The sequence below is a fragment of the Nicotiana tabacum genome, chromosome 9, assembly GCF_000715075.1.
Source record: "Nicotiana tabacum cultivar K326 chromosome 9, ASM71507v2, whole genome shotgun sequence".
In the NCBI taxonomy this organism is placed as follows: domain Eukaryota; kingdom Viridiplantae; phylum Streptophyta; class Magnoliopsida; order Solanales; family Solanaceae; genus Nicotiana; species Nicotiana tabacum.
In genome coordinates this window covers 114,524,235-114,537,577 of record NC_134088.1, presented here as the reverse complement: position 1 = coordinate 114,537,577, position 13,343 = coordinate 114,524,235, and the positions used below count along the sequence as shown (strand labels likewise).

General features: G+C 35.3%; 1 protein-coding gene across 1 annotated transcript; it reads right to left on the bottom strand.

The window, feature by feature from the left end:
* Positions 1–10,961: 10,961 nt before the first annotated feature.
* On the bottom strand, positions 10,962–12,997 carry LOC107802705 (uncharacterized). The gene is made up of 3 exons (XM_016626257.2): positions 12,494–12,997; positions 11,908–12,081; positions 10,962–11,351 (listed from the first exon to the last, which is right to left on the bottom strand). The coding sequence occupies exons 1-3, from the start codon at positions 12,872–12,874 to the stop codon at positions 11,163–11,165; spliced, it is 744 nt and encodes a 247-aa protein (XP_016481743.1). The 5' UTR covers positions 12,875–12,997; the 3' UTR covers positions 10,962–11,162.
* Between the last annotated feature and the right edge of the window lie 346 nt (positions 12,998–13,343).

The following is a 13,343-nucleotide window of genomic DNA, read 5'->3' as shown; positions in this document are numbered from 1 at the left end:
ACAACTGAAACAAAAAGCCCAACTTAACCCATTTGCCTCCTAGACCTTTATATTGTCCGTAATTTATGTTCAAAAGCTTCAGAAACCTACCCTCGTTCACATTTTTTGGTACTATGGGCCTTTGACGGCGAAGATTGCGGCCCCACCCCTGGAAATGGGCGATTTCCTCTAATGTCGGAGTCATTTCACAGTCGGTAAAATGGAACACATTATTTTCAGGATCCTAGTGCGGAATCAAAGCTTCAATCACATCCCTCCTGGGCTTTATCGTAATCATGTGAACCAAATGTCCCAAGTATTTCTTTATCTGGTTTCGCTCATATTTCTTAAAGTCTCTCCACCTATCCCACAACAACTGTGGTATCTGATCGACAATCAAAAAATCTGGTATCCTTTCTGATCTGGGCCTCTTTTCAGACTTACCTCTTTCCCCACTCACGGTATACCTGTCTACCCAGACACGGGGTTAGACTTTGATCAAACATATTATTGACACACAAAAATTCCGATTTCTCGGGTTTTGACTCTTATAAAAATAAAAAAAATCAAATAAAAAATAAAAGCTAAACTATGGGACTAAAAAAAAAAATATTTTTGGATTTTTTTTTTGGATTTTCTAAGGAAATAATTGTAAATAGGGAATTAAGGAAAAGGAAAATATTTTTGAATTTTTTCTGAAAATTGGGCTGGAACCGATGAGGTTTGCCTACGTATCTCACATCCGGTGAGAATCAGACCCGCGTAGTTTGGTTAAAACCGACTATGTTCTTTCTTTATTTCTTTCTTTCTTTCTTTAAAAACCGTATGCACTAGACCACATCATTTTTTCTCTATTTGTTCAACTGATTTATGCTAAAGTCAGTCGACATGTCAGCCTCCCAAATAATGCAACAAGTAGCACATAACATGACATAATGGTCTCAACAAGGTACTTGTCTTAAAACAGAACTCGACCCTGCGTCGAGCGGTGCTAAGTCAAATGCACATGATGCAAATAAAGCGTAGCCTACTAGGGATATTCATTGCTTGTGGCTTGTTCTTCTAAGTTTGTAAATCCTAAAGGAGATGGTATCTAGACCTGGCTTACCCGGGCGGACAACCCGAGCCGAGGAGCATCAAGCGTCACCAGTAGTAGAACAACACTGGCTAGCTAACGGCTCTCCCGCCTAAACACGTGTGACTAAATCCTTCACCAGAAGCTGGTAGGCTAACTGGCTTTATCTCAAGACAGAAATTTTGTGATGCTGGTAGGCAAACACAATATAACTAATTATCAGAAGACTCAGAGGGATGCGAGAGAAGATACAATTTATATGTACAGTTCAACAATATCAAAACGGTAAAAACTCGACAAGTAACACATTAGGCCCAAATAAATTACAATATATACAAAAATTAATAAAGCCAAATAAAGTCAATGTACAAGCTCGAATTCTTGAAGTCCCCAGCAGAGTCGCCAGAGCTGTCACACCCCTTTTTCTACCCGCAAAATAATATTGTGTGGATTAAAGAGTTTTTCCAATTAAAGTGACAAAATTGAGTAGGGATTATTTTATTTACAGAGTCGCCACTTGGAATTGATTTTGTTGGTGTTCCAAGTCACCTTTTATTTGGATCCCTAATCAAAGGAAGATTTGACTCTATTATTATTGGTCTGCGAAAATAAAGTCCGGGTAAGGAATTCTGTTAACCGGGGAGAAGGTGTAAGGCATTCCCCGAATCCCGTGGTTCTAGCACGGTCGCTTTTATTGACTAAAATTTAGCTTAAATTAATTTTGAATAAAGTGTATTTTATTAGCCTTGAATTACTATCGTCTAATGTCGCTTAAAAATTAATAATTAAATTTAATAATTTTGCCTTATATCATGTAAGCACACAAGGTTTTATTTGATTATATATACTAAAACAAGGAACGTGTCGGTACACATGGTCTAAATACAATTAATTTTGAAGAGTCAAGGAGCGGGAATGCACACATGGCTACTTTATTAAATAAATATCGACCAAGGATCGTGTATGAACACATGGTCTACATCTCAAACGTGCCTAAAATTACCAATCGCTTAAATTAATTATTAACGAAATGAGCTAATTAATTAGTAACAAAATCTGATTTTTTTTTTATTTTTATTAGAATGACACTTTAAAGCTTGGTCCAACTTGTTATTATCATTATAATTTTTTTTTTTAAAAAGAAAGAAAATAGGCAGCTATGGAATTATATTGATGTTGGGATGTTGCTATTAAAGAAAATAGAATGGATCAAACTTTGGGTTTAGCTATTGGGCTTAACCAAAGTGAGCACTTTTATGGCCTTTATATGAATTTTCTAAGTTCAAAAGCCCATATTTCTGGAGATTAATACAACAACTCAATAGCAATCCATGTTCAAAATCATTTAATCAATTACTCTAACAGGTTTTTATTCTTCTTTTGACGAAAAATATATATATATATATATATATACTCTAATAGGTTTCTATTCTTCTTTTGACGAAATATATATATTTGGGCATTATAAGAACGAAAGAACAAGCCCCAAAAAAAACTTAAACTTTTCATTAATTACCAAAAGCATAGAGCAAGGAGGTAACCTATGACATTTAAAAAAAATATAATCTATTATAACAATGTAAAGAAGAGAAATTACTCATATGGAAGAGTATCTTACTAGAACACATATAAAAATGCTTTTGCAATTTAGTTGTAAAAAAAAAACAAAAAAGCTACTTTTATTACTACATAACCTTCTAGTTTTTAAAAAAATACCACTTCTGCTTTGAACCAATAGTACATATTCCAACAATCATTAAAGAAGATTAAACTTAAGAGCCCAGAAACTTGTGATATACTATTCTTAAAAAACAAACAGTAGACCAATACTGTTTCAGCTGATCTGAAAGGAAGATTGAAGTTTTAACTTATCCCGAATTTCGCACACTTCGAGCATTTAAATATTTCTTTCTTCATTAGGTCTCTTCAAGCATGCTCAAATAACAGAAACATGTTCATAGATATTGAAAATCTGCATTACAATAGCTTAAAAGTTACCTGAATGGATGAAAATCAAAACTATAGCAAAGATGGAACATCGGAAGAACAAACTAACGAACAACAGCGAACTAGCAAACTTCCAGCAGTGAAAAGAGCAACCAAACATCAATCTTTTAACCCGAAGTGACCCAGGAACTCAAAACAGAAGTTCAGTATCTTGGAAAAGTAAACAAGAACTCGGCTAAACTTAAGAGCTTAAGTTATTTTTCACAAAGTATTAGCTTTCAAAAGAATCACTCACAAACTTTCAGTTTTTCAGCTTACTTTGTTGTTCAGCTGATGCCTTTTACTCTCAAAGTTGTGTATTTTGCTTAGAGTGAGAAATGCCCCTGTCTTCTAAGTATAAGAGAGTGTGTGTTCTTTTTTCAGTCCTTAAGCCTCTCCATTCTAAGTGTAAGAGAGTCCCTTTTATAGGAGAAAAGCAGCCCTTTCAATAGGCAAATAAAGTTAGATTTTTGGACAGATTTTTTGGTTTACCAAAAAATCTGTCCAAAAATCTAACTTTATTTGCCAATTGAAAGGGCAAAAATCTGTCCAAAAGACTGACTTTGTGTGCTAAACACTATTCAAGGTCTGTCCCAAAGATGAAAGGAGAGCCTGAAAATCTGCTGTGTCAGAAGCAAGGAGAAAAAATATCCTTTCAGCCACCCTACTAGTAAAAGTAAGCTACTATTACCCTATTTTGTGATAAAATAAACTAACTTTAGATTTTAACCATCAACAACAAACTACTTGCTCAAACACAAATCAAACTTGGACAACTATGAACTGACAAAGCATAGACGAGACTAAAAACGTAATTGAACTAAGTATTCAAACCAACTTGATGGGAATGAATTTGATTTGTGCAAACTAATTACTAAAGAAACAACTAAATTCACAAACTAATGCTTAAAACAGAACGAGCATCGTTAACAATCGGACAACGACTAACACCAACTAAATAATCGACTAACTAAGTGAACGATTTAACTAATACACTAAAGATCATGTTTAAATCAATAACGAATCTAACAAACCACTAAACTAAATAGAGATAGCTACTTAAATAAACCTAACTTGAAACTCTAATTAACAAGAAATAACCAAAACAGAAAAATAAATAAATAAAAAATCAGAAACTAATCTACTAAATAAATAAAAAATCAAAAATTAATTAAAGAGATGACGATTATACCTAACAAGTATGCTTGAAGCCGTTCGAGTCACGAGAAGACGCCGGAGATGCTAAAAGGCGACTACCCGACTCCGAAACACATGTTTCTTTCGGGTAGATGCTAGAACGAAATGTTTTTCAGCATCTCGCCAAAAGAAACGAGTGTCTTTGAGTCGAAAAATAGCCAAGATGGGGGTTCGGGGAATTTTGGCGGTGGTGAGGCGGTGGAGCCGTGGCGGCGACGAGGAGCGGGCCGGCGGCGACGGGGATTTTGGGGGTGAAATGGTTAGGAAAAGATAGTTCTCGTGGAGCTCTATCCATTCATGTATGTGTTGTAGGGTAGTGTTGGCTGGAGCTTCAAGAATTTGGACCAAAAAGTGGCGGCTAAAGTTTCTTAGATCTAAAATTCAAGGAGTTTAAGGGTTTTTTGAAGGAATTGGTTTGGAGATATGGGAAGAGGAGGTTGTAGAGATTATATGGTGTTAATTTGGAGGTGTTTGGAGGTGGTTCGCCGCCGGTGGGTGATTTCCGGCGGCGGCGGCGGAGAGAAGAGAGAGAAGAGAGAGAGAGAAGAGAGAAAGAGTTATGGGGGAAATGAGGGAATTTTTCAGATTTTTGAGGCTTTAAATACCTCTTGAAAGATCAAATATGGACCATTAGATCAAGGGGTGATCAATGAGTGAGATTTGATCTTGGGTCACTTAATGAAACGACGTAGTTTTGAGGCAAAACTACGTCGTTCCGGACCCTTTCAAAGGCAGCCCCTTATCTTGCACTTTTGGCCACTTTCTCTTTCAAATTTGGCCCAATTTCTTTCTTAATCCTACTTATTAAACTAAATTTATACAAACAAATAAATTAATTAAGTAACTTATTCAAATGATCAATTAACTAGATTAATTCACCAATTGAATAGTTAGTTAATTCCTAAAATGCACAAATAAAGAAAGAACTATTTTTTTGTATTTTTATGATAGAAAATATGCAATCAAAGACACAAAAATTGGGAAATATAATTAAAGCAACAAAACACTAATGACTTTAGGAGGTGTTAAAATAGTACAAAAATCAGGTATTCACAGTACCGATCCGCAAGACTCTACTAAACCTGCTCATGACTCGTGAGACCTATGTAACCTAGGCTCTGATACCAACTTGTCAAGACCCAAAATCCTAACCTATCATGATGGCACCTAACGTGGTACTAGGCAAGCTTATTTCTCACAAATATTTCCAACACTTTTAACAAGAATGAATTTAAAGTAGTTTTAGTAGTAAAAGTTCTTGTAACCGGAATAGAAAACCCAAAATATAATGCGGAATTCCCAACTATCGGGGTGTCACTGAGTACATGAGCATCTATACATCACAAGTCTAGAAAATACGGTCTATAATAGTCTGAGACCAAATATAGTAATCAAGAAGATAAGGAAGGAGAGACAAGGTCTGCGAAACACCGGCAGCTACCTCGGAATCTCTAGATAATCAACTGTGCGAAGAAATCAACACCCACTGTGTCCGAAAATACATGGATCTGCACATGAAGTGTAGGGTGTAGTATGAGTACAACCAACTCAGCAAGTAACAATACTAAATAAAGAACTGAAAGTAGTGACGAGCTTCACAGCTGAGTCCAATTACAGTAATTTCCAACATAATAAGGTAGGCATGCTTTCAAGTTCAATATTTAAGGCCAAAACAATAATTTCATGTCAAGTTCAACTGAAACATAAGATAATATCTCTCAGAAATTTTCAAAATAGTGATATATGACAGCTGAAGTGCAACAATAATGAAATCAAATGCATCCTCTTAGGACCACAGTCACTCAGCCATTCCATTCACTCAGCACTCAGTAGGTACATGCGCTCACTGGGGTGTGTACAGACTCCGGAGGGGCTCCTTCAGCCCAAGCGCTATAATCCGCACGGACAACTCATGTGCTATAATATAATATCTGGATCCGCACGGACAACTCACGTGCTGCACGGATAACTCACGTACTGCACGGATAAATCATGTACTATAATATAATATCTGGATCCGCCCGGATAACTCACGTGCTGCACGGACAAATCACATGCTATAATATAATATCTCACAATCAGTCCCTCGGCCTCACTCAGTCATAAATCTCTCCAGTCTCTCGGGCTCTCAATAATCATGAAAATCAGCCCCAACAGAAATGATATAATGCATCAACAAGAAACAATAGAGACTGAGATAAAATAAACAAGTAAACTATGACTGAGTACAAATTAGCAATTTAGCGGATAATTCAATATGTACACGACCTCTGTGGGTTTTTACAGTGCCAACACATAATCTAAACATGATTTGTGGTTCAATTTCTCTATTACACGGAGAATGTACAGATAACAACAGATCATTCAATTACACAATTTCATGGAATTTGATCAAGTCACAATTCCTACGGTGCACGCCCACACGCCCGTCACCTAGCATGTGCGTTACCTCAAAACCGATCACATAACACATAATCCAGGGTTTCATACTCTTAGAACCAAATTTAGAACTATTACTTACCTCAACCCATGAAATTCTTTATTCCGCTAAGCCCTTGCCTCGAGAATCGGCATCCGAATGCCTCGAATCTAGTCACAATTAATTCAATTCAGTCAAAACAAATTATACGAATTAATTCCATATGAAAATACTAATTTTCCAACAAAATCTGAAATTGCACTCAAAAATCGCCCGTGGGGGACCACATCTCGGAACCTGACAAAAGTTACAAAATATGAATGCACATTCAACCACGAGTCCGACCATACCAATTTTTCCAAATTCCGACATCAACTCGACCACCAAATCTGAATTTCTTATTTTGAAATCCCTAGGCCCAAATCCCCTAATTTCACCTAAAAAATACGTAATCTAGTCGAAATACTCAAGGATAATCTAATATTATTGACTAACAATGATCACAAGTGACTTACCTCAAGTTTTCCATGAATTCCCTTTGAAAATCGCCCCAAAACCGTGCTTGTAAGTCCAAAAATGGCAAAACTCGGAACCCCTTCGAAATGTATACTGCCGAGGGGTTCCGCATCTGCGACTTACTTAGCCGCTCCTACGGTCTCGCATGTGCAAGAAACCAACCGCTTATGTGGTTTTCCAAGGGTGGCCTCCTTTCACTTTTGCAGTCAGCTTCCCGCTTCTGCGAGGAGAAAGTCGTTTCTGCGGCATTTGAGCTTCTGCGGTTACAGAGTCGCATATGCAATGCCGCTTCTGAGGACCATTTACTCGCTTCTGCGACCTCTGCCTCAACCCACGCCTGGTCGCATGAGCTCGTACCTACGAGCCAATTTCTGCAGGTGTGATTGTATCAGATGGTAGTAGGTTTCCAATTTTGTTCTAAGTCCGAATTTGATCCGTTAATCACCCGAAACTTTTCCGAGACCCTCGGACCTCAACCAAATACACCAACAAGTCCTAAAACATCATACAAACTTAGTCGAAACCTCAAATCACATTAAACTATACTAAACCCACGAATCATACCCCAATTCAAGTTTAATGAAACTAAGAAATTTTAACTTCTACATTCTATGCCGAAACCTATCAAATCAGGTCTGATTGACCTCAAATTTTGCACACAAGTCATAAATGAAATAATGGACCTATTTCAATTTTCAGAATCGGATTCCGACCCCGATATCAAAAAGTCAACTCCACGGTCAAACTTCCAAACTTAAATTTCTATTTTCGCTATTTCAAGCTTAATTTAACTACGAACTTCCAAATAATTTTTCGGACACAATCCTATGTCCGAAATCACCATACAGAGCTATTGAAATCATCAAAATTCTATTCCGGGGTCGTTTACACATAAGTCAACATCCGGTCAACCTTTTCAACTTAAGTTTTAAACCTTGGAACTAAGTATTCTAATTCACCTGGACCCGAACCAATCACCCCGGCGAGTCACATAACAACTGTAAAGCATAAATTGAGTAGTAAATGGGGGAACATGGTTGTAATACTCAAAAGAATCGGCCGGGTTGTTACACTCACGAATAGGGGGCTCTGTCACAGTCCTATCATCACCGGGTGGAGATGAGTCTGTAGCATGCGGCACGGCTGTCTCAGTGGGCAACAACTCTGCACGAGTCTCGATCAACTCAGCCCTGTTCTCTTGCATATCAGCTCTCATATGCTTAAACAACTATTGAATAGTGAACTTAGAGGCCTTTCCCCTGTTTGGCTCTAGTACATGAATAACATCATGTGGTCCTGGAGCTTTAGCCTGGAGTTATCGAATTATGTTGTTTGACAAGGAGTTTCAGCTTAAGATTCACGACTCATGCACCAGACCAGACTAGGGGAAACAGAACAGTTAGACTATGATGAAGCTATAAAAAGTTTAGAATCACTCAGAATTAAAGAATACACACACATGGGTCTAGGCAGCTTATAGTTTATTACTTATTAGATTATGTCTCTTAAGTAGTGGGAAACCCACCGCCGTCCGACCAAAAAGAACTGGCCTTCCTCCCTACTGTTAGGGGCCAAGTAGCCTTTGAGTAAACTAAGTCCATATTCAGATTCTGATGACATTTTAGTCAAAGTCATTCATGGTAAATGATTTTAATATACTTCAATTCATCATTCAGTAACATGAGAAACCAAATGATTAAGTGTAAAAGTGTAGGCTGATAGCCATAATGGTTTCATTTTACAATAAAAAAGAATTAGCATTACAGACTCTTTAGAGTTTCAAAGACACCTGAGAAGAGTAGGGAAAAGCCACAGCTTTCTTCAGCTATTAAACAATACAACTAGTAGTTTAATTTACTAGTTAACTTTTCCCTAATGGTGGGGGGAGGGGGGGGGGGGTACATTTTTAGGGCTTTTGTATTTAAAATTAAAAAAAAAGAAGTGGAGTTTCTTGGTCTTAAAGAAACATAGAGAATTAGTGATCATGTTGCTGATTGTATTTCAGTTACTAATTTTTTTTAACCTGAATACTGCATAGTACGGAACATGCATTAATAATATTGCAGTCAGTTGGCCACAAATCTTTTCGATTGTCTTACTTAAGTTGTTCTTAGTCATGTCTTCAATACTTACCTCTTGTAGAAGTTGATTTGGGATTTTGAATCAATAGGATGACTAATGCACTAATTACTCTTTTCTAATAATGAGTGCCAAACCAAGAAATTCAATAAGAATGTTCAAGATATACTTTCCTTTTTAGTCTGTTCCAAAATAAATGACATATTTCTAAATTTGAAAATAATTTAATTTTAAACTCTTCATTTTATCTATTTTACCCTTAATGAGAAACATTTATAACCACAAAAATGTCATTGCCCCACAAATTTTTTACCTTTTTAAGTTTTTAAGACTACAAGTTTCAAAAGTTTTCTTTTTTCTTAAACTTCGTGCCGAGTCAAACTAGCTCATCTAAATTAAAACGGATGAAGTATGTAATATTTGACATATATTACAGTATAATTTTTCTACCAAGAGTGTTTAATTGACCATCTTTTGCGGTTGTAGCTCCGTCCATGAATGAGTAGAAACATAATATAAATATAATATGCCTGCATCTGCTGGTGAAGGCTACATCTGCCTACAATTTATGAATTTATTGTGATAAATAATACAGTACTAATTAATGCCCGATTAATATGTAAACTAGTTAGTTGACTCTAGAATAATAAGCAATGTTGGTTAAGATGAGATGAAAGGAGCACTAAGCTTTTGTTTGCCAAATCGCTTTCAACACCCTTTGATGATAAACTCGTTCGAAACATCCAAATCAACAATAGTCAAGTCATTTTTTGGTTAATAATGTTTTGACCAGATTTGAGTTATTGAAGTAGATAAACGTGTTACGTTGTGTTTTGCCACTGTCTAGTCCATAGGATATAGTTGCTACTATGTTATCATGTATTGACAATCAAAACTTACTTTCCGCAATAATCATGTTATCGATTAATGCTTATAAGAGAAATTTACATACAATTGTCTGCCTCGAAAGTGATAGCCAAATGTTATTTAGGCAATAAGCACCAAGGATGAATATTTCTTGACACCATTAATTGAATAGTGCTATCCATTGAAGCAAGAGGTTTATTTAGCTGTCACTCTTGTGGCTATAACTATCGCTCTTAATTTTCTTAACACCTTGAAATCTTCCTTATCCAAACAATTTCATTAGAAGTGGTAATTAGAATTTGGACTGACAAAATTTAGAAGTTTAAGAATGGTCGGACAAACTCAAGTAACTTTTCCCAAAACGTTGAGGTGGAGTTAAATAAAAACTGTATAACGTTTTATATGAATATTTAGCTAGGACATGTTATTTTTGCAAGTGGGAATAGACTGTGGCATGTCAACACATGCTGTCATTGGTATGGATTATGAAAGTTCTTGTGGTAAGAAATTTATCTATTACCATAGCAGAGATTAAGACAAAATACAAAGTTAATTTTAAGTGTTAAACAAATATACCATTTAGTAGTTTTAATTTCACTTTGCATCACGCTAATGTATATTTTTCATCTTATGAAAAATGTTTTCTCCCTTTTTATCTTCTAATCCGCATTATTCACGAACCTACTCGATCCCAACTCCCAACAAGTAAAAGAATCCCATGGTCCACTACTCCACTCTAATAAGTCCTTCAGCAAATAAAATAAAATAATTTTTTTTTAAATAATAAAAATTAATAAGTCTTTCATTGACCCGTAAAATATGTAACTATAAGACTTGCAAACAGAAGCTTCAAATGACATTTTTTTTAATCATTATGCAATAAGCCAAATGTACATAATATCACCAATCTTAAAAGGGATTCTTGATTAAACATCACTAAAACTAGAAAAACAATAACTGCCACACAATGAAAAGAGTTCCTGAACATTAAAACTTGAGGAACTCTTTTAATTTGTTTTCTCCCCTTAATTTAAATAAATATGATTATGGAATAAGGTTTGCTGAAAAAGCATCAAGAAATCCAATCCAATTCTCATCTTCCTCTTCGCCTTCTTCTAACCTTGATTGAGTCCAATATTCGTTCTGAGGAGTCCTCTCAATTATTTCATCATTTCTTGCAAACCTTCCTCTTATGCGAGGTCTGCTATCTGCTAAAGTTTTCCTGCACTCATACTGATATTTGACGACAAAAAAATTGATGTGAGATTTAGTAGAAACCAAGATAACCCAATATAGAAAGTATGAGTGCAAAAGATTAATTTTTATCATTTTGGAAGTCCTTATTGTGGTCCCTAAAGAGCATTAACACTTAAAGGACATATCACAAGTCTTGTATGCACATGGTACGTGCCATGCATATATTTAAATATTAAATATAATAAATATAGAAAAAATGTAGTTGCATAACACGCTCTCAAAATAATAGTCGAAAAGTATATATTCTTTTTTGTATATACATTTTACATGTTATACACAAAAATTATACAAATTTTATACATTTTTCGGCTATCAAATATAAATAGTTTATGGCGCTGACTTTAAATATACTACCCAGAAATAATACTACTTCGTGTCATCATCTGATGAGTCTTAATCCGTATTTTATTATTATTATAACAAAATATTTATAATTATCGGCTAAATTAAGTGAACATCGAAAAAGCCAATTTTTTTTTTTTTTTTTTTTAAGAGTCGGTACATGGTGAAAATATGTCATCAACGTCGTTACCTTAATCTTTTTATTAAAATTCCTTTGATTTCGCTTGCTTCTGTATCTCTCAATCCGTTCTTTCTTCTCTTCGGGACTGTATCTGCAAGCTTTATTCATTCCTTCAATTATGCTGTTACTCTCACTGGATAAACTGCTTTCTGACCTCTGATTATGTTGCAATAGGTGCATTACCTGTTACATATGTAATGGCATGTTAAGAGAAACAAATTTCATAGGTGATTACTATAGGTAACTGTCCAGAAAAAATATAATTAGTAACCTGAAAAATAAGGTGGATTAGCTGTTACAATATTTAAATACACTAAAAGTGTAAGAAATTGTTTACATTGTAAGTGTATGTAAATTATATTTATAAATAAAATTCCTATAAGATATATAAATGAGTTTAGATTATGTATTATAAGAGTTTGACTTCTGTGCATTAACAAATGTATAATATTTGTACGCCATCTTAAATTATGATCTACAACAACAAGTAACTGTCTATAGTAATCCTTATTTGTCAACCTAAAAAATACATGTTAACGGTTAAAATACGCTGTTAATGTATATAAGTTAAATTAATTCGTTAAGTGTAGTTCACCTGCAAATCGCCGGTGCTTAAAACTTTTCTCACAGAACTAGTTTCTGAGTCAAGAAAACCAGTTGGGGAAGAAACAAGTGGACAAAAGCCCTCCATATTATTCTTGAGAAGTGAGTGACTGCTTATGCTTCTTTGAATCAAATTACTTGGATCATATGTTCCATAACTTGTAACTGAACTAGGAGAACCATAGCTACTGCAACTACTACTGTTATAACCAACCTCTGACTTCAATGGGGATAATGAGTCATATTCAATATTATTCACTGAGGGAATGGCCAAAGGTGGTGGTAAAGAGACCATTGGCAGAGTTTGTGAAGTTGGAAAATGTGTATACACATAACTAGAATTGTTTTCCATATGATTGTTGTATCCGTACATAGTGTAGATGTTTTTTTCTTCTTTTTTTTGGGTAGAGGGTTTTTGAGATTTTGAAGAAAGAAAGTAAATAAAAGTGTGGAAGTGAGTGAAGCTTAAGTTGAGATTGAGAATGTATGAGAAGACAATTGGTGTGTGCATACCTTCTTAAAAGGAAATGGACAATTTGGAGAGTGACGTGGAAGCTGATGTCATCATTTTTTCTGAGAGTCGTTGACTTGGTAATTTAATTTCTTTTACAATCCCAAATTATGTATAGAGAATATACGTTGGTCTACATGCTTCTGCACTAACACTATCCCTCAAAGATATGTATTGTTATTGTAGGATGTAGAGCGAAGAAAAAGGAGAGAAAGAGACTTCTCCAAATGGGGTCATTACAATCTTGATTTGATCATGTTGCGTTTGGCCAAATGGTGCGTGGATCAATGTCAATGAGATGGGGTAGAATACTACTGTGTAAATATTTTTT